This window comes from Lepisosteus oculatus, chromosome 23 (assembly GCF_040954835.1).
Source record: "Lepisosteus oculatus isolate fLepOcu1 chromosome 23, fLepOcu1.hap2, whole genome shotgun sequence".
NCBI classification, from domain to species: domain Eukaryota; kingdom Metazoa; phylum Chordata; class Actinopteri; order Semionotiformes; family Lepisosteidae; genus Lepisosteus; species Lepisosteus oculatus.
The window spans coordinates 6541569-6564846 of NC_090718.1; the positions used below are offsets into that span (position 1 = coordinate 6541569).

Sequence of the window (23278 nt, forward strand, 5' to 3'; positions counted from 1 at the left end):
AGAAATCCTGATTTTTTTAAATCCTGCCTTGTTTATCTCGGGTGTTGCTATCACAGATGTTAGCATCTACAGTATAGCTGTTCCAGCTGTATCAAGTTCTTCCGTTCCCCCAGACAATACCTGTCCTTGGCTGGTCTTACCTGGTTATGAAAAGGGAACTGAACTTCATTTAATTCCGTGAGCCCCAGAGGGTATGGAGATTGCCCTGTGCCCTGTGAAAGTTCAGGCAGGAGTTGAACATAATGAGTTACTCTTCTCCAGCCTGTCGGTAAGAATGAGATTAAGAGCCTCCCATGAGCAACAGGATCAGCCCAACAGGAAAAGGAGAAATTCAGATATTTCAGAAAGGCAGGGAGTGCATACTGAACCCGGAAACACCAGACGTCATTAAAGTCATCATCGCGTTGTGTTCAGCAATTATGCAGTTCAGGGTCAAGGGTGTACTGGGAGACACTGGCACAAGACGCCAGTCCATCACAGGGCGCACAAGGTTAAATACACGCACACACTCACGCCAGGGCCACTTTTCCAAGAAGTTAATTAAACTACCAGCATGGCGTTGGACTGTATTAGTAACTTGGAGCAACAGGAGGAAACCCACATGAACAAAAGAAGAACATACTGTACAAACTCCGCGCAGACAGCACCCCAGGTTTCGAACCCAGGGCCCCAGCGCTGCAAGGCAGCATTGCTGACCACTGCTCCACCCTGCCTCCCACATAATTAAAGTCATTATTGTAAAAATAATGATGGCAATCAAATCAATTACATACAGTATCTGCCTTTGTTGCTCTATGGGGGTTTGTTATAAAAACACATTCTTCTTTTTTAAAACAACAGACCGTGACAAAAAATGTCATCCAGCTGTGCTTTCTGTCTTGAAAAAAAGATTGCAAACAAGTGGGATTTAAAGGTATCCTGGTCTCCACTGAGCCTTATAAAATGCAGTTTTGACTAGAGTTATACCCCCAGACAAACAAATTGGAGCTTGGAGAGTGTTAGAAAGTTGGAACTCTTTTATCAAGAAGGAGCAGCCAAAAGAGCTGTGCAGAATTGCAGAAGGCTTTTTTGCTAGAAATTTATGGAAAAACGCCTTTCCATATAACCTTGGTAAGAATTGTATTGCAAGGTTTCTTTTCATAAAACAAAGGATGAAGTGGGTTTTCAGAGCAGTCCTGTTTTGACTTTCACATCTTTTATTTGCTGTGTAGCTTTTGTTTGTTTCGTCAGAAGCATTTATCTCATCTTACTCAGAGAATTCAAGCATTACTGAAGAAGAGCACCTACACAAATTAATGTACCATCCAACTGTCAAAGGAAAGGAGACTTCACATTTTACTGCAGCGCATTGAAAAACTTCTGGCAGGGAGTGGGGAACATCTGTGTTAAATTGCAGCAGGATTATTATTGAACCTTTTGTTTTTCACAGATCTATTGAAAAAGTGTAATTCAGGCAACCTTCAGTCCCTTTTTTATTGTTCACACGTAAATGTGTTGCACAGCTAGCCTCCTCTTTTTCACCTGAAGCCTCCTTTCTTCTTGTGGGAGGAATGCAGTTCAGAACACAAGCAGCAGGTGGCAGTCAGACTGTGATATCGCAGCCGGCGTTCCAGTCCAAGCTTCCTGCTGGGAGTTTGGTGTTATATCTGGATTCTTCCAGGAAGAACAAGTCCTGACAAGAAAAATAAGTGTAAACTTTGATCTCATGCTCCTATTATTGTCCCTGAAGAAAGCTCATTCTGGAATGGGCTTGTGTAAGCCTGGCTTCTGCCTCAGTTCACCAGCCCCTAAAGAGAAGGCACTTGACTTGCCAGTGATGTGCTAGAGCCGGAGAAAGGAAAAGAGCCTTCAAGCTTTAGAGGAAATGTTAGTAAGCCAGCTGGGAGAATCAGGGCAGGTTTTACAAGATTGGGGGCTTGCGCAGTTTGAAAAGGAGTCAGGATGGAGGAGGTGGAGAAGATGTGATATCAATTCACAAATTTAAATGCTTTTCCACCCACCATGATGATATAATAACTAGGTCTTTGAAACAGGCGGTAGGTAATTTCTGTATTCAAGCCACAGCAGCTCACTGGGCTAGAGCTTATCCTGGTTTCCATGGTGTTAAGCAAACAGAGAGTAAATGACCCCCCCCACCACCACCACCACCCCCCCCCCTCTCTGTGTACATTGCACAGCATTACCTCAGTAAATGCTGGTCCCCATTCACACTGATAGACTGGAGCAATTAGGGTACAGATCTTTGTTTAAGGTACAACAGCATATCTGCAGCAGGACCTGGGACCCACAACCCAGAGGATTACTGACTACAAAACTTTGCCACTTTTTGAAACCGCACAACCCAGTACTGCCTTAAAGCAATGCTCAACCAGTAATACAGTATGTACTGTTTCTGCGCCATTGTAAAGCCTGCAGACAACATCCACGTTCACTGTGAATAAGGATGTAAATTGAGGAACACCACTTGTTATTGTGCAGATTGATCTAAAAGCTGAACTTCAGTTCCATGTCATGAATGTGCAGTGCTTTTGAGGCAATTCAATCAAAGATTTGGAATTGAGAAGGTAGCTTCAGCTCTGCACAATAAGTATTACAAGCCAGTTGATGTTTGTGTTCAGTGTGCTTGTTTAAAATGCAGATCATATGCAAGATCTAGCAGTGCTAATAGCAGTGAAAAGCAGTGCTTCCTGTAATGAAGCACATTTTCCAGAACTTAAAGTTAAGATGAGACGGAGCCAGCCCGTAAAACATTGGTCTCAAATCTACAATACGTGGTACTTGCTCAGGGCTGAGCAGACCTGGAGGCGGAAATCACAAATCAGTCTTCCTTGAGAGACGAGCGACAGATTCTCTTCCAGGGCTCATGTTAACAGCTCAAGAATATTATTGAATTTAAATGGGTAGACAATTTACTTCAGTAATTAGAATGAGGATTTAGTTTTACAGTATGTGAGAGATCTCAGGCATCTGTTGTGAGCCAGTGTGATTGGCAAATCTGTTGCACAGTATTTTGTGCAAACAGGACCAGGTTATACCACTGTGGTGCATTCTGTGTGAGTTGCAGAACCATGGTTTGCAACTTTTTATTAGATCTCTCATTGAATGTTTGTCTTTTTAAAATACTGTTGCTTTAATAAAAGACAATCAAGTCCTAGTTATGTACCAGCTTTTTCTATTTTACATGATATTTGTAAGATGCTTGTTCACATTGTGACTCTTAAAACCCATGTACAGTAACAAAAAAAAGCAATAGCTTAGATCATTTACAAATTCAGTTATTTAGTTATACTGTACCTGTCTTTACATCACCTGAAGCCATGTTATTGATTGACCCATCTCACTTGCTTCTGGGTCTGTCACTGCAGACAGGCACTGGTGAGGGTTTGAAGTGTTTGGAAACAGAGGGCTGTGTTTTGGACATGTACCCAGGACTGTGTTAGGAGAGTGTGGCAGCATAAATATTATGAGCAGAAGCATCTTTTCTTTGCATGTAATGTTAAAGCATTTTTTAGGGCTGAGAACTGCTCACGTTTTACAAAATCATCAGGAGTTTTTATTTCTCCAGTAGTCTCCAGTTGTGATATTCCTGTCCATAAAGACTATGGACTAGACTGTCCATAAAGACTAGTGTCAATGTTGCTGCAGCTCGAATTGTAACTTCTATTCAAAGGGAGACATCTAGGTGAACAGCTGATGGAATTTTAATTGTATTTAATTGACTGCTCTCATACCTTCTGAAATCTAACACCTGAATCTGATATTGTTAACAACGGAACAGCGTCAATCATGATGGTTCTAAACAAGGCTAAAATTTCATCAATAAAGATATCATTGAAAAAATATATTCCAGTTTTGCAAACACTTAAAGAGTGAAGGAATACATGTTTACGCCTTGAGTCTTATATTTTTCACTGGAAATGGACTTCTTAGGCTAAATAAAATAGTCTAAGCTTTTATTTAAATAAGTACAGGATCAATATTAATTAAAATGAATCAATTCTTTGAGATGGAGGCTACATGTACAGTATAACTGGGCACGTAGGTGTATTTGCTTGGCATACTGTACTTAAGTAATACACCCATGCTGTGTACTAATTGATTACTTGTAATTATTGATCAATATTGATCCTGAAAATGTACTTATTTAATCAATAGTATAGACTATTTTAACATAACACTACAAGGGGCTAATGATCTTACCTGGCCATCATGAGTTATTGAATTATGAAAATGCATTCTCTCATAATTTCAACCTGCAGCAGCATTGGATATAACTGGGTATTTTATAAGAAGCACACTTGGATGGAAGGTCTTTTACTGACACCTCTTTTAATGGGCCTTATAGATGGCAGTATTTCAGGGCGAATGTACTATTGAACTATTTCTCCTCCAAATAAAAATCAAAAAGCAAATTTTCAGGAGTTAACACTTGTGTGGTGTGTCAACCCTTAAAATATGCAGTGATGATTTTTTATTACATCATGTAATAGTTCTCAGTTTTACTTCTCTGATTCATACTGTCACAGTGGTGACTAAAAACTGACTATCTTCAGGAAAAGAAAGTCTTATGTAAAAAAGAAAGATTGGATTTGCAATTCCACTAACACAAAAATGTAATGGAGCACATAAATACATGATGTGAAATCTGAAGGAGTTACACAGGGAAAATAAACTTGAAACTTTGTGCATTTTGTGTTCATCAGGATGATCAGCCTCAGATTTGACTGACAACTTCATTCTGTGTAGTTAGTGCAGCAGGTGTCATTAATAAAACATGTGGGGGAGCAATTTAATGTGCTCTGTATAGTGAACTTGCATTTTTACATTTTTTTTACAGGAAAAAACATGTTTTATGAATAGAAACTCATTATTGAGGATTATTGGAGATGGTGGTAGTTTTGTGTTAAGTATGAGCTTTGCAATTAATATTAAATAAAGGTTGGAGTGTAATGCCATTTGTGAACTTGCTGTTGAATCTTTTTAAGGCTGTTTTACCTCTTCTGAGATTTAATGGGAATAAAAGAAAGGTTACAAGTTTCCACTTTATTCTTTGTCATTCTATTAACCTAAACCTTTCACCTTAGCTTTTTACATAAACAGTGTAATAATCTCAGTTAATTACCTAATTACTGACAATTTTCCTTTAGTGACACATTGCATCAGATGTGTTCTTAAACCAGATGAGTTCATTATACAACAAGGACTGCTTAATCCGGTGATGGGGAACACTGCTGGCTCTTTTCAAAGAAAAAGATTTTCCAAATTAAAAAAAATGATATAATATAGACTTTTTTGGTATAACCAGAGATTCTTTTCAATGTTTACTTGTGGGATTGTTTAATTGGACAATCCCACAAGTTTGCACATAGTGTAAATCATATTTAGTTGTTATACTGCTAGTCACATTTACTTTTAAGTATATTTTCAGTCTGTCTGGGGAGTGAATTTGTGTTTACTGTGATAACTTTAATTAATTTGCTATTTTTCTACAATATTTTAATCCTTCAAATCCTTCGTGGTTTCTCATTACTTTTAATAAAATAGAGATGCATTGTATTCATCTTTTATATTTTCACTTCCATTAGTAATAAAAAGGAAATTGAATAGGTGGGTATTGAATTCATGCATTTTTGCAATTATAATTTGCTATCACCTAATCCATGGCAGCAAAGAGAGTTGGAAATGAAGTACTTTAATTTATGTGTTAACGAACAATACTATATTTCAATTATAATTGAACTGTTCCAGATAAAATAATATATATATTGCGGAAATTTGTGTGCAGTTCAAACTCTAAATATTAAAAAAAGAGCCATGCATGCTGAAAATGTATGTTCAGTCACACACAATCCTGAGTCTGGATAATGGGTATGAAATGTTTCCCACTTTTCCAGTGTCAGAACCAGCCTTTCCAGCTTTTTCAGCAGTCCTAATTGCTGTCTAGAGTAAAGCTTATTACTAAGTATTTGATATAGTCCCTGCTTTTCCAAAGGCTGCTGACAGTAACTGGCAATGTGTTGTGAGTGCTACAAATAAGAGGTTAAGAAAAAGAAAAAAGATTAAAAAATGGAGAAGTAAATACACATGAATCATAACACAATACAGACTATACTTCCTTATAAACAGTGTCTTATATACAGTATGATATGTCCAGTAGCCATATTACCCTGCAACTCACAGCTGGCAGTCCACTGAAGCTAAGCAGGTGTGAGCCTGGTCAGTACCTGGATGTGAGACCTCCTGGGAAAAGCTAAGGCTGCTGCTGGAAGAGGTGTTCGTGGGGCCTGTGGTCTGTGTGGGTCCTTATGCCCCAGTATAGTGACGGGGACACTATACTGTAAAAAGGTGCCGTACTTCGGATGATATGTAAAACCGAGGTCCTGACTGTCCGTGGTCATTAAAAATCCCAGGGCATTTCTCGAGAAGAGTAGGGGTATTACCCTGGTGTCCTGGCCAAATTTCCCCCTGGCGTTTCTCGAAAAGAATAAGGGTGTTACTCCGGCATCCTGGCCAAATGTTCTATTGGTCTTTCCAAATCATGGCCTACTAATAATCCCCATCTATAGATTGGCTTCATCATTCTGTTGTCCTCCCCACTGTTAGCTGATGTGCGCTGGCACAATATGGTTGTCGTCGCATCATCCAGGTGGGGCTGCACACTGGTGGTGGTGGAGGGGATCCCCATTACCTGTGAAGCACTTTGAGTGGAGTGTCCAGAAAAGCACTATAGAAATATAAGGAATTGTAGTATTATTATTATTATTATTATTATTATTATTATTATTATTATTCAGAGCTACAGAAATGAAAATATATGGCTAAGAAGTTCTGTTTTTTGTGTGGTGTGTCCAGAAAAGCGCTATACTGTATAAGTGTAAGGAACTATTATTATATAGAATAAAGAATACACTGTAATTGCTTATATTTAATATTCCGCATTTATCTGATATATACTGTAATTATTTTTAAAAAGACGTGTGTTTTATATCGTTTATTTGTAGGAAAAAATAAATGCCTGGTGCCGTTTGGATAGGTTTATTTTTAGTTTTGTGTTGTTGTTTTTGTGATGCGACTCTATAGCTGTGTTTGGAGGTTTCAGTTTTCAGTTTCATCCCCTCCACCATTTTCTAACTTTAGAAAAATAAAAAAGTCACATAAAGATTGTGTAAGTTTGATGTACATTGGCAGTTACATAAGCAGTCAGTCATCAGCATGGACACTCTGCAAGGGAGTTGTATTCTGGAGGAAGTGATTGCTGCAGATGCTTGCTTTGAGTGGGTAGACGTGTAACTAATTACACTGACGATCCAGAAGTGCTGTTTGTACAAGGCACACCAATATAAAGTGCTTAAAAAGGACACTGAACACATCTAATAATCAAGTGATTTACTTTGTGATCTAAATAGTACAGTACGTGTGAAAAACGTCTTAACATTCATTTTCCATTAGACATCTACAGTATCTGCCTCTTAGGTAGAACCTGCGGCTGTCATTTATACATAATTTGTTAATTGCTGGCTGAGGAACATTGGCAAAGGTTTGTTTATATAAAGTTCCACGTTATATTGACAAAACTGCTGTAGCATATTGTATTGTCTGAACTGTGTCTCAACATTACAGGCTATTCCATGATGAATATTTACTGGCATAAATACAAGTCTGGCATCTGTGAGTTTACAGTGCCTTCAATTTTCAAACAAAGAATAATGTCAGTTTTCTATCCTGAAATCACTGTCTTTTCTATATATGCTACTTCCAGTTGTGACTTTGAGTATAATGTTAATGTTCATAACGTTTGGAAAACCCTAAATGTTCAATGTGAACAAATTGAAGGGGAAAATATGTTACAGTAAATGTCGGTGGAACTAAAAAGAAAAAAAAAAGTTGTTTGCATACGTTGTCAGACCCAGAAGAACCTGTAATATCTATTGTAATTCCTAGTGTTTTTAGGTGTAGCTATGTACTGTACGATATCGTTGTCCTGCCAAAAGGACACTGGAGTGTTCAGACTCTCTTTGACATGCAGTAGAAATCAACAGGACTCCAAGGAACCTTCTGAGGATGTGTGAACTTAAAAGATGACTAGAAAGCATCAGAGGGTTAAAATGATAGAATTTGCTTTTAATCTTTTTGTTTATAAATTTACGTTTTTTTTTTTTAGTTATACTATTGTTAGATGCAGTGCTATCTTCCTTTTCCTATTGTTTATCATATTTTCCTTGATAAAGGTTGAAAAGTCTTGATGCAGGCACTGTATTTTCTAAATCAACTATTCATTCAGTTTCTTCTCATTTATATTGCTTCAGGTATACTGTATTGTCAGGCAAAAAGTGTCCACACATCTGGATAATGAGCGTGTGCTGTACTGATGCTTTTTCGTCTTTTTCGGCACGGCCTGTTTATATTGAATTTCACAATGGCTTGCGGATTTTAAAAGCCCCCAGCCCAGCTGGATGAAGCTTCGGCACAGTCAGTTCTGCCAGATAATGGCATCCATAATGTACTTTAAATACAAACCTGCGTTGTGTGCCCACACCTGTACTTCCTATTGCTCTGTCATCAAAATATTACCCTTAAGGGGAAATGCTTAAAATACCCAGATGAGCCAACGTCTGCAGAATAAAAAAAGAACGTATTGAACTATCTATCTGGCAGCCATTAACCTACTTTTTGGTGTCTCTTTGTGTTTTTTTTTTAACTTTTTAGGTGTGCACAGGACAATGGAGTGACACACACAGCCTGGCTGAACCGTTCAAGTATATTGTATGCTGGAGAAGACAAATGGTCGGTTGATCCGCGGGTGAGCCTGGTGACTCTAGATAAAAAAGAATACACCATCAAGATCGACAGGGTGGAGGTCACCGATGAAGGACAGTACACGTGTGCTGTGCAGACCCGAAGCAGGCCCAGAACAACATCTGTCCACGTTATAGTCCAAGGTACTGTAGAAGCTCTTTCCTTCCCCTTGCTATTTACTGCATTTTCCCTGGTGTCCCCTACATTGCTAGTGTTTATTGTAGTCTCCACTGTGGCTATCGTGTGAGCTTCTGTGTGTTTGTGAAGGCAGCAAGTCAGGGATCTGGTGGCCAATACCTTATATGCAAAAAAATAATAAAAGTGTAAGAGAATACCCGATGTACTGAAAGGGGACCACCCCTGAAGCTGGCAAGATGGAACAATTGTTAAACTGGCAATAAATTCAGTCAGATACAGTACAGGCCTTATCTGAGATTGCTCAGTTTTGGAGGTAAGGTTCTCAAAAACTTGCAGAAGAAAATTTGCATAGACAAACAAGCACCAAATTGTAAGAGTGTTTGGATGTAGCTTTATTTCCAAGTAGAGAGCATATTTCAGGTGGGAGAAGTGAGGCTTATAATGCAAAAGTCTCCACTGTCTACTCTTCTGTCGATAAGAAAGTTTTCATTTGAAGTGATGTGATTTATAAGCAGCGAAACATTAAGACATTGAACTGACTAAAGCCTTCCTAGGTGATTGAATGCCCATCAGATCAGCTTCACATTATATCCCGAAGCACAGAGCCAGGTTACCAACAACATTTCTCTCGAGCAAAAAGGATCAAAATGCTAGACTGGTATTTATCATGACCTGAAATTAATCCTAAAGACATATTACGGGAGTGTGTAGAGATTTCTGCAACTGTGTGGAAATCCAGAACTGAAATCAAAGTTCCTGGCATTGCAGAAGGGTGAGAATATTCCCAGGACAGATGGTGACAAATAACCTAAAGCTCTGAAAAAGATTTGCACATTGTAATTAAGGCCACCAGTGAGCATCAGATCTATTTTAGAGTTTATGAATGCATGTGTAAAAAATGGTGAGTTTTGAATGATGCATTTTATGCTTTTACTGTTACGGTACAGCACTTTTTTGTTATCCTGTGGCTTTAATGTGAGAATATTTCATCTTTGCGCAGTTCATGGAGGGGAAATTTTAATTGCACTGCCCTTCTGGCAAACTTCCAGAAAATTAGTTCTAAACTAGTATTCCTTCTGAACCTCATTTTCATCATTCCACAGGAGTTTAGGTGTGAAACAGGGTGCGTTGGATAGTTAACAACAGTAAAACTTTCTGGAAGTTTGTTGGAGTGTTTTCCAGTGTAATAATGACAGTTATTATAGTCTTGCACTGGGTGACTGGTTTTACAGCAGCCAGATGTGCAAATACTTAGAGTAGCCTTGTATTGTATGATTTTTAAAATCTTCATGTTATTTATCCGTATAAAAATGAGCAAACTCCTGATCCAAGGTATTTGGTACAAACAACTATGAGAAAAAAGCTCCCTTAATCCACTGTTCGTAGATTTACTGCCATATGTTTTAATGAAGCGCGTAATTGTATAATTAGAGCTGATATAACAGTATTGTACCTTGGAGAAGCACTTTTTTGTTAATCAGTAGAATTCTCTGCAAAGTGATTGATGGGAATGTCAAGTCTGAGCACTGGTGCATTGAGGAGTAGCTAGAAAAATGCAGATACACAGAGAGGGTGAAGGGGGAGTATGTGCAACTGGTATTGATTAAATTGCACTTACAACAGAAGAATCCGAGACAAATGCAGTATGTCTGATGGTTTGGTTACATAAATATTATTTGCATATTTTATGTGTTATTTACTGCTTTAAGCTTGTTGTCCAACTCCCCTCATTGAAAATTGTATTCTTGATGTTCCCTCTAAAGTGTTACAGGGGGTTGTTTGACTTGGCTTGTGTCTGCATGAAGTGATTACTCTCTGCTGTGCGTTATAATTCAGCCCAGATGGCACTTGAGCAAAAATTTTTGGTGTAGAGTGCAATTATGTATGAGTGTTAAACTTTGGATCACTTGGGATCTTAAAAGTGATTGTCAGCAAAACGTTCCAGCTGCCCTCATGAAAGTCACATTGTGAAACACCAAAACACACTTCCGGTGGCTTGGTGCTTGATTGTTAGAAATGTTTAGATGAAAATACGAGTCTCAGTTAAAAGTAATAATTTTGCTTATGTATTGATAAAACAGCATGATGTGAATAAATTGCATCTCAACTTTTTGTAGTTCAAAACCAGCTGGTGATGATGTGAATCAAGCAATAAGTTACACTGTTTTGTCCATGGGGACTGGTGCCTACTTGTAACAGAACTGCAGCTCAAGTACTGTACAGTATCACATGAAAGAGGAGCAAGTGGCTCTGTACTTTCTTTCAAAGGCCTGCACTGTTGTTTTTCTTTTTAATAGGGGAGCAAAATGCCTCAATTTTTCAAAAAGAATATTCTTTATAAAGCTAGTCTTTTATAACTTCTATTTAATTTTTTTTAATTAAAAAAACACATCTCCAGCCATTAATGAACTCTGCTACAGCCCCACGTTCCAGTACAGGTGTGGATAATGCATGCCTTTCGCAAAAACGAGAGCCGTCCGTCTTGTCTGCTACTCATTCGTCGTGTGGGTGCCACCGGGGCCAAGACAAGTTACCATAAACTGGAGAAGTGACACAGATCTCCAATTTTGGAAAAAAACATTTTGGTCACTTTTGAAGTTGAGAGGCACCCGGGTCATAGTTGTGTAGCAGACTAAGGAAAACCTGGATGATGACATAGTCCAGACTCAAACCAAAGGTAGCTGGACTGTAGATCTGTGCTCTGAACAAGCAGTTTCTCTGGTTGATTCCCCCTTTGATTTTTCCAAAGCCCAGTATAAAATCTAAGTTTTATTTTTCTGAAAGCATTCACTTTTGTTAAATATTCAGCCTTGATTTTATGAAGACCTGCGATTATTTTATGAATTTTTCATCTTCTGTTGTGTCAGAGATCTAATTAAGTGAAAGATCAAGAGGTAGCACCAGAGTTGCGATTGAATGAAGGAATAAAAAGGGAAGCAGAACTGCTTCTTTTTCAAAATGAGAAGTTCAAACGCTGAACCATCAGTAGGGTGCCAAGACTATTAATCCACTAGTCTTTCATACATTTCACCTCACAAAACCTGAGAGAAATTAATTTCATGGCACAGGTCTATATCATTGGACTTTCAAACAAATTCTTTGACTGCATTAGTTTATTTATAAAAGAAGAATTAAGCAAACATGCGACAAGAAAATATAGACAACATTGAGCCTGTTCCCCCAGACATAAAAATGGACAGAAAAAATCCTCTTGGGTTGATGAGACTCATACTGTAGTGCTAAGGCAAACATAATCTTAGTATTTAGTTAAAAAGTATGTAATTTAAATCAAGGGATGTTGCTTTAAAATTGTGTTGTGTACTACACAATGCACAATGCAATTGTCTGAAGGCCTCACTTAGAATATTAAACACAAGTTTGGTCACCATGTTAGAGAGAAGATATTGGTTCGCTGGATTCAATCCTGAAAAGACCTGTCAGATTCCAGGGGCTTAAGCAGAGAGGGGGCCTCCGACACAAGCATCCAAAATCGTCACTGACAAAGTCATCCCAGCAAACATCTTCAGAATAAACAGTGAAACACAGACCAGAAGGCATAAGTAGAAACTACTGTATGTGGAAGTGAATTAAAAACGAAGAACTGGGACATTTCTTCATCCACAAGATTGTGGGAGTATTAAACAACCTATGTTGACTCATTTCAAGAAATGGCTGAAAGAGATCCATGGAACAGTTAGGTACAGTACTAATCATTTGACACAGGGCTCGTCAGGTATCCAGTCATCTATTTTCAGTCTAGGCTGGACTGTCACAGTTGGAAGAATATTGTTATCATGCACTTGTTTTTTGAAGTTTTAAAAAAGAAAGCAGGGAATTAGTTTACAGTAGCTCATTCTGAAGCTACATGTTAGGATCTTAAATTATTACAGACAGTAAAGCATTCCTGAAAAGCAGTACAATTCTTCTATTTGCTAAATTCGTGAAATATATATCCTGCTTTCTTCCCATGTGATCCTGTGTTAACCAGCATCATTTTACATTTTATGTATAATTATACATATCTCTCAGAAGCATTATAACCAGAATAATGAGTAATTCCAAAGTCTATTCACACCACCATCATCCTTCTTCTTCTTAGCAAACGTTTTTAACAGACTTTTGTTTTGGGTCATGTACTGTAGCAGCGCAAAACACTCTCAAAATATGTCCCGTAACTGGCAGAGCAAAATTAACAAACACATTTGTAATTTGTAAAACAATTAACTAAGAGCAGGTTCAGTATGCTTTCTTAAGCTACTGTATGTGATGAGTTTATGTGAATCAACCACAGTAGAAACCATGTCAGGAAAGTAATGGTATTGTTTTTCAAATGGTATTTGAAATGCGGTAACTCTTGAAAGAGATCAAGATAATTTGTATTCAAAGGAAATTCAGATATTTGAGATGTAGGAAATTCTCCATTGAAAACAGGAGAAGCTTTTACATCAAAGCCACAGTGCAAGCAGTGATGACAGACCACTAAAGATTTCAGTTGGACATGAAAGCCTGGGTAATCAATACTCTCATTCATACTTTTTTTAAGCTGTTGTGCCTTTTTTCCCTTTCATTCAGAATTTAGCTCTGTCATCTTGTGGACATCAGGCTTTTAGCTTAACTGCTTAACAACTGCTCTGGCATTAGTCAAATAGTCCACAAAAAGAAAAGCACTTCTCTACGTTGCCTTGGCAACATAGAAACAGATGGAAGGTTTGATTGGAAAAGCTCTGGGACACTTTAACAAATAAAGGTTACAAATTAATAAAATTTAAAATCAGGATCAGTACAAAAAATGGTTTTCAAAAAACAATAATGTAAACCTTATATGAGAACCATTCATATCTATTGCAGTCAAAATCCTTGCTTTCTTCATTTAAAGCTATTGGCATACAAATATAAATGTATTGTTAGCCTCTTTACTGACTTAGTGTTATTACATTTTTTATTCCTAAATAAGTTTTCTAAAGGTAAGATACAAGTTCCCGTTCTGTTCTGGAAAAACAAATATTCCTAGGCCAATTTTCTAAGAAATCACATTCAATTTGTGGCTTCTTCATTATGGTTTAGACTCACTGTACGCCTATGCAATAAAGGGTCCTTATTTAGTCTGTTCAGTCAGACACATGTGTAGTACAGTATACTTGCGTGTTGAAGCTTCTTAGCATTCCACTGGTCACTAACATCAGTTTCCCAACCAGATTCATTATCTGTGAAACAGACATTTTCTAATGTTGTGCTCGATAACACATAACAAATCCACGTTTAATATCATTTTCAAGGTTGTTAGTAACTGACAGGTTAAAGAATTTTAATTGGCAGGCCGTACACATGAAGAAGTCCTCACAGAAGTCAGAACGGATGAAAATAAACCTCTTAATAAGAAGAATTTACTGGGAGAAGAGGAGATCTCTTGATACATTCTTCCTCTTTAACAAGGACCATTCTTCCTGTTATCTTTCTTTTTTGCAGCCCATGATCCAGTGATTTCAAAGTCTCTTTGATACCCCAGTTACAGTACTGTATGTCATTTTTATGTCAGCCATTTGAACAGTTGCTTTTTGTATGGGAATTTATTGTATCATTTGTAATGCAGCACAATGGGAAGTAATTGGAAGCAGGTGAGTACCTGTGCACGGTACAGTGCCTAAGAGCAGGTTTCAGTAAATATGGAGACAGTCATGGCTGCAGCATAGTTAACCGGCAGGGCACTGTAACTGCTTCATCACCACCTGTCTGAGGTCACGCCAAGTATCAGTTTAAAGACGGGAAACGCTGAAAACGGGAACGGCTGAACCATAATGTGGTTGCATCTTTGCAACAGGACGACAGGCTTCTGCAACACGCCTGGCTGTGTCTGACAAAAGCAGCAAGCCGGATGCTTATGCCAGGCTGCATGGCACCAATCACGCCCCTGAGTGAGGAAGGCGGTGGACCAGCCACATTATAAGCCGTGACCTGGCGCTCAGTGATTTCTATTTCTTCCGTCTCTGAAAGAAGTCCCTGTCCAGTAGATGAATTGCGACTGAAGCCATAGCAGCCCGCTCAGTCTCGGCTCCGGGAGGGCGGATGAGGGGTCAGCTGTGAGGTTTTGTTAGTATAGTACATTACCCTTTGGAATCCACTGTGTAGAAAAGAGATGGGTACTGCGGCCTATGTTATGGATGCAGCAAATGCACAACAGTGGCAGCTCCTGCTGCCGTATTAATACAGTATATCAGAGCATTCCAGACAACGAGAAGGGATACCGTTGAAAGCTATGCGATTTCGGATATGATTGTTCAGACACTTTTCATTTTTCGACATAGTGAGTTTGTTTACTTGGGCTGTACAGGCTATATACGTGGGTGTGTGTATGAGACAGTTGTTCGCATTCTGGATCCAACCACCTTCATTGTAATGTATCTGAAGGAAATGACTCCGACTCCTAATTTCAGTAGAAAGCTCTGATGCTGATTCACTTATGATCCCAAATTCTTTCTTTTATTGTTGAGCTTGAAGTAGTCCTTTGGGTTAATCATGTTCCCCCTTGTATCAAGCCCTTCATGGGTCAGCATTCGCCTGTCTTCACTGTCGTACTGTACATTCTCAGCCTAAATTCTTCATAACACTGACATACTAAGCAGTGTTTCTGAGCCTCTAAATTCTCCATATCTTTCAGTGGTAATGTGCTACAGCTATGATTTGTAATCTTCTTCTGAGCTCATTTAATGTTTTTTTCAGAGGGCGTAAAAAAGCTCCCATTGATCTTCAGTCGTGCATTAAAAAGGGAAATGTTAATGATTTCTCTCATACAAATTTAGCACATTTGAGTATTTTTGAGGATTCCCTTTTCCTTTAAACATATTCAAGTGTCGCTACAATAATTAATTGTTTTTATTCTTTTTACATAATGTGAGATAAACCTTGCATGCACACAAGTACCTAAGTAAGCTTTGCCTATTTTTTGAGGCACCACATAAAAATATAACCCTTTAGGCTACCTGTATGTGATACCAATATACTGTAATATGGTACATCCCAGGCTTGGGTGGTTTTTGAAGTGGAGTATCATGTCTCAAAAAGTTACCGAATGCGAGTTTTTTGGCATTTAGTTAACTCCATTCCTTCTACAATTCTTATGTTGCTAAACAAAGTAAATTTCTATAAAACAGTCAGCATTTGTTATTTAATTTGAATAAAAACATCCCTAACAACATCTACACAAAGTTTTGCTGAAACATTAACAATAACCAGTATACTTTCTTAGTTTATATATGCTGTACAGTATGTGTGTGCAAATGCATTAGTCAACAATTTCAGCCCTATTGAATGCTCGCATTCGATTTCATTACCATGAAATTTATTGCTTATGGTATTGTTTTGAAGACTTAATACTTCCAAGGTGAAATGATATGACTGTTTGAATTATTGGATCCTGTGATATCACATTCGGCATTGTGTATTTCGCTGACAAAAACAAGAAAAGACTGCATTTGAAAATGCCAGTAGATCAAGGTTTGTTATTGTTTTGTGTTACTTCAGTATTTCAAGAAAGGAATGGCAAATAACAAAAAACAAATACTGACCTTAAGCTAAGCAAAAGTATACAGCTTATTGTAGTTGTGATCATGATGTTTTTAATATTCATAATGAAAACCTTTATATTCAGATGCACTCTTTTATTTTACAAATGTAAGTGAAATAATGTTATCTTCATCAGCATCTTTTTAAAGGAAAGGTTCTTCATATGATTTATTTAACCTTTATTTTATTTTGTTGTATCAAAATTAAGCATCAAATCAGTCATACTTCCTGTTTGACTGACAGAGTTGTATTTAATGTGTGTAATAGAGTTAGTGATAAAGGATCAGATCTCAGATTTCAATATATTCAAGTATGGGAAGGCGAAAGCCTCATTAAACTGATCAAGATTCAGTTCTTCAGCACTGGGTCTTCTGAGATTAATGAGCCATTTAAAATATTCTGCTGCATTAAAGGTACAGAAAAGGGAGAAAGGAACCTGGGAAGATTAATCTGTTTCACATGTTGAAAATCACTTCATTTATGGTTTCTTGCTCTTTTCCAAACACGATTGAACTTTAGGGGTCTGAAACTTTAATCAAATTGAACAAAGGCTTGTAGTATCTTTCTAGTGGTAACATTAACAAATCCCAGGTGAGAATACACTGTTGGGTATTGTTGAACAACCCAGATAATGATGGTTTCAAAGATCCTTTCAAAAGCTCCGTAAAAGAACTTTGATAAACCACACCCCTGCTGTTTCTGGAAAAATAAGTGTCTGTTATAGAAATTGCTAATGAGATTTGAAGGATGACTTTTGATATTTTTTACAGACCAATCCCCTGGTGATTACATTTGAGATTTTGGTGACATTATACTGTAAGTATTAAAACACGAATGTTGAGTCCCGAAGAAACGTTAGATCTTTTATTCCAAGCTTTGGGGTTTGTTGAAGATGTCATTCAACAACTTTTATTATTTTTTATTACTAATTTGATCGACTGCTGCTTTTATCCAAAACAGCTTGATTTTGCACCCGTCTGCACAGCTGGGTATTCTAATAGAACAGTTCAGGTGAAGTGCGTTGCACACAGGGACAACAGCAGTGTCTTTCTAGTTGTGAGTCCAGAGCCCGCTCCAGTGCTCCATGCTTAGGCCTGCAGCTCACACAATTTCACTTCCACCACCAGAGCAAATCAGAGCAGAAGTCCAACGCGGTTTAGGAAGGATTGCTGACAGCTGATCCCCTGTCTTAGAGCTTGCAAGCTTAAAAACCTAAAAGATTTACCAGGCAAAGAGGAAGATCAGGCCAGGTGATGAGAGTTAGAGACATATTGCTTTGTTTTTCACTGGGTGTACACATAATCTTGGTGGCACCTTGCTTCTGTTTTCCATAGGCTGTTATTAATATTTGAAATATAAAGATAGATGTTTATGTGCGGATTACTGTACTGTATATACTGTATATTAGGTCAATTACACACAGATCTTCTCATTTAAAAAAAATTAAAAGCTGACATTGCCTAAAGTTTTTAACAGTAACCTACAGTACTGATTACAATATTTAAATAGTAATAATAATGAGTTATATAGCAAATATATCAACAAAATGTCTCTATGATCCTTAAGACAATTTTCTTACACCTGACAGGAAATAATAAACTGAACTGAAAGTGTGACTGAAAGCTCAAAGTAACAGTCTGCTTTTATTTTTCTCCTCATCATATCATAAAAATGTATAAAACCTGTGAGCAGTAATGAATAAACTGCTCTTCTCCGTTAAGCAATAAAAACACCATGCCTCTGTGCATGGACTGGATATTTACAGAACCAATATTTTTCTGTGGGTTTATATATCCATCTACCCATCCATTTTCATTCTGCTCACCATGATGAAAATCACAGTCAGGTTGTTTTAAGAGTTCTGAAAACATTACATATCTTGGCTGGTGCTGATTTAAATGTTCTAAAAAAAACCTCTTTACAGAGAACCATCTTTCATTAGCATAAAAAGTCACTCCTTCTTTCTCGTTTTATTTTTCTGCTATTTGAGTTCAGCAGCACAAAACGTGATCTATAAAAGACGCTGTGTGCATTAACAAACTAGACATGCAGGGATTTAGACCAGGAAAGCATGAGGAAGATTAGAAATGCAAAGTGGACGTTTGGCCCATTTAGCTCTTGTGTTCCCATTAGTTAATCAAGCTGCTCATCCAGCCATTTCTTGTAAAGAAGCCAGGGCATCGGTTTTGAAAATAAGGCTTCTTCGATACTCCCATAACCTGTTGTTTAAAAACATTACCTCCTGTCCTCAGGTCTAGAATGTACTTTGCATAGTTTCCACTTTTTTCTTGTGGTTTGTGTTTCACTGACGATCCAGAAGAATGGCTTTGTGTTTACATTGTCAGCTTTTTTGAGGATTACAAATACTTGCTCTTTAGCCATCTCTGTTCAGTACTTAGATTTATTTATTTTAGCTTAGAACAAGTCAAGGGTACACTCATTTTGAATACAGGAATAACTTCATTGTAATGTGCAAAACACACAGTATTCTAAATGGGATCTTATTAATGCATTGGACAACATTAGAACATACGTCATTGTGAAATAATTCATCAACTGTTCTTACTGCACATTACGAAGCCTTAAAGTTCAATAAGCTAGACTTTACTGGACAAAAGACTGCAGCTTATTCCAGATGTATTTAAAAGAAGCAAAAGTATTATTCAGACCAGCTGGTCTTTCATTGCCCTTAGCAAGTTACAAGGTATTCTCCTGCATTCATACTTGACTGTCTACTCAAGGAATCGGCTCCCGGGCCACATATTATTCATGTGACTTATTTTATGTTTGGAAAAGGCTAAAAAACATTTAGGTGCTGATTCCAGCAAAATTGAAAATATCCTCCAATCTTAGACAAATTAGTACATGTGTACTCATCCAGAACAAAAGGGGATGATTTGAGACTTTCCTTCCTGCCTTCTCCACTAAAAATAACTCAGAGACCACAGTGCTTTTACATAACAGCCAATGTCGGGAAAGTCAATGACAAGCAGTGCCATGTGAAAAAGAGATTCTATTTAAAATAATAGAGAACAGGGAGAGGAGTACCTGCAGTATATGGAGCCCTGATATATCCAGTCTTTCTTCAGAACTCAAACTTTTGACATTACCATTAACAGCGTTGAGGGTATTCCCAGATTTTAAAATAATAGTGTGCAACACAGCCATACAGTGTATACTGTAATTCTCATTCAGACATTTCAGGATTGGGTCATGCTTTGCATTTTACAGTGAACAAATTTGCTCATTATTGCAGAGCCCTCATTGTAGAATTGTTTCTCAGACAGTTAATCTGTTTACCTTGTGGCTGGGCGCAGGGACAGGAATGTGACGTGCAGTAAATACAGTGAAAGTTTGGGATAGTATGGCAAACTGAATGGTGAACATGTCCTGATCTACATATTTTGAAAGTTGTAATATCTTTTTAAAAGAAAAATAATATGAACTATAAATCCACATATAGTACAGTAGCTTTACCAATGACAGTTTCAAGTAAAACAAAAACAAAAGTGTATTTAATTATTTCCTGGAGACCTACAAGATGACAAACTCATGAAGTGCTCTGTTCCAGAAATTCCAGATACTTTTTTTTCTTTTATGCTCTAATATTTCTCAACTATATGTTCAGATTTTAGCGGTACATTATGCCCTTGAGAACTATTGCATTGAATTGTCACCTATTGCATTTGTGAAGGCCAGACCTGTAATCATATATCATCAAAATCTATTTACCAATCCATCCATTTTTCTCTCATTTACACGCTCTTATACAGAACCTTGAAAGAGTACTTACCCCCTGCCAATACTGTCACATGTTGATTAATTCAGTGTAATGGATTTGTCAAATGAACTTTTTTTTTTATTTAAACCATAATGATCAAACTGAGCATTGCTATACAGTATGTGAAGTAGGTTGAATGTCAGCAAAACCTGCAAAGACATACAAAGTGAAATTTTCTGATTGCATGAGTATTCAACTACCCTAAGTAAGTACTTGGTGGATGCACCTTTGGCAGCAATCACTGCTGAGTATTTCTTGATAAGTCTCTACTAGTTTTGCACAGTGGGGTGGTGTAATTTTGTCTGTTCCTCCTTGCAAAATTACTTGAGTTGTGGAGCAGACTGACGTTTGTTCGTGGTAGAGGATGGGGCATGCAGGTGTTTCTCCAGGATTCGCCTGTACTTTGCACTTTCCTTTTTTCCCTTGTTTCTCGGCTTTTTGATAAGCTGCCCAATGCTTGCTGATGAGAAGCATCCCCAGAACATGCCGGTCCACCAGTACGTGAGACAGCTGGGTTGGGGCTGTCTATAGAAATGTGCGGTTTTTATGATTGGCATGGATGTTGTTAGCCTTATGTGTTTTCCTCTTCTTACATTAGGTGTAAGTAGCAACAATTGAATTGGTCACCACAAACTCATCACTTGGGCGTTGTGTTGAAATGTGAGTCTGTGCCCTGTGTGTTATTGTTGGAAGAATAATAATGGTAGGAGATACTGTACTTAAAGGAGTTTCTGGAGAAACTTGGATAAAAACACCTAGAAACCTCTCTTAGTCATTTCACTATATTTGGTGGCATTCATTGCGGTTATTTTTTTCAATTATGGCCATCACATTTGGTGGCGGGGGTATTTTGGATTTGTATAAAAACCCTGAGATTGGGATTCTCCAGTGGTAAGACCAAAGATGCACAATCAAACAACTTTTTACAGCTTTGACTATGGATCCCATTACCAGTAGGCATTCCGGATAAAAATCCACACACAGTTAGCAAAATCTGCAGCTCTTTGTTTTCGGCAAATCATTTCATGTGTAGAAATTCCACTGGGGCGTATAACTGACAAAGGTGCGAACGTTGTGCCACCTCTACCTCTTATTAGCGCACTCCCCAGCATGCTCACATAGCCAGACTGGTGACTGTTTCCATCAGACACTCAAGAACAAGGCACGTGACAGTGACTGGCAAACTATTCGCCACATTTGTTGTTTGCCTACAATGAGGCTCCAGAAGCCTCAGCAGGTGTCTTCTTTGTGTCAGGACACTACAAGGCCCATCGCATGTCCTGCAAGCGAGCACAGTGCAAACAGACGCAGCGCTTCAAACTGAGGCCGAGGACACTGAAGCTGTGAAATTATTCTGTGAGCGCTGATCTTTTCTATCAGGCAGATGCGTTTTTGTTTTTGCTTTTGTGTACTGTATGCCGTCCTTTGTGTACACTATGAAGGTTTTAAAATTAATCACAGCAAAAATAAAGCTTTCCTGGGACTTCACCATGCTGTGGCGTCTGTAGACCAGATAGCCACCGTGATTCTCTCCTCCTTCCACAAGCCTCGAAAGAGGAGTTGATGCCCAGTATCCAGCAATCAAAATGCAAGTTGCGTGCCTAACCGCATTGTGAGGAATGGAGGATTATTTCCCTAGCAACAGATTGAAAGGTAACTGAAATGGAAAGTGACTTTTTGTATAGGTGTCCTCATCTAACACCAAGATGCAATAAAGGAATGGGTGGTTGGAAACAATAAACACAGGACTGTATGGACATGAAACAGAATGTCAAGTCATAAAGGCTCTGATTCTAAGGAGTCATTATTATATTTGTGGTTGATGTCAACTTCATGTAGAATTTTACAGCTCTTTTAACACTGACTTGGTTTCAGGGAACTTGAATTATGCTGTTTAATTCCAGATTGTGGCTTGTCAGTGCCCTCTTAATTGCATCATGAAGCTGAGAGAATACTTCCTTAAAAGAGTAAAAGAATTTAAAATAAATAAGTAAAGACTAATTAAAAACATGAAACAATTCTATATGCTGGTGCTTCTGAATGTCTAAAGCTTCCACGCTCACAAAAACTTAATAAGAATAAAGGTCACAGTCTCAATTATCTGTCTTGGTGTACAAAAAAACTGAACTCAATTGGTATGAAATTACTGCTTGGAAGCAGTGGAGACTTTAGGTTCAATCCAGTCAAAGGCAGCTATAGAGCAAATGCTTAAAACTCAATATTGTAGCCTATTGACTTGTAAACCCTTTGAAGCTTCGAAATCCTTATATAAAAGTATGAGAAAGGCAAAAATCTATTAAAATGGAATTTAACGTGGTTTATCAGATATTGAGGCTAAAGAACACCTATCAGGTAGAAAAATAAACAGAAACATTTCTTTACTGAACAAATGACAGGTTGCACAATAAAAAGATAACGTTATATAGGAGGTGTTCCGGTCATTGTCATAAAAAAAATGTGATTCATTGCACTGCATTATGGTAGATTTTGCCAACCATTGTACAGATACAGTAATATGATATATGATTTGTGAAGTGCAAAATATAATACAAAATCCAGTGTCCAAAACCTGACTGTCATTCTGAAATAGTTCTGATGCCATGGAATGGCTAACGCTGATACTTATATATTGTCCATCAGGAAAACATATGCATGTACTGTAAATGTTGATGAAGCATTAGGTAGGTTAGTTAATTACTGGTCATTAGGCCCCATGACTTAATGCCTGGCCAGCAGAAATCTCTTTGGTCAGGGCCAAGAAAACAGTTGGAGGCTGGAAAGGGAGATCAAATCTAAACTCACACAGCAGGATGGAGTGCTAAAGCAGCCTTCAACATCCCTTCCATCTCAAATAGGGGATGTGCTGGTTCATTGATTAATGAAGGAGTGCTAATTACTTAACAGTGTATGAAGTAAGGGAAGTTAAGTGGCATACATATACTTTAGTGATGCAAGTCAAGGAAAAAATGATTTCTTGTCTCGATTATTTTTACTACACAACTA

General features: G+C 37.8%; 1 protein-coding gene across 7 annotated transcripts in view; it reads left to right on the forward strand.

Annotated features, from left to right (window-relative positions):
* Positions 1-23278, forward strand: part of ntm (neurotrimin) — a 356899-nt gene that overhangs the window by 274197 nt on the left and 59424 nt on the right. For all 7 annotated transcript variants that reach the window (XM_015337796.2, XM_015337799.2, XM_069182680.1 and 4 more), the window contains one exon: positions 8707-8939. In XM_015337796.2, the coding sequence (XP_015193282.2) occupies positions 8707-8939 (233 nt within the window). The remainder of the gene's footprint in view (positions 1-8706; positions 8940-23278) is intronic.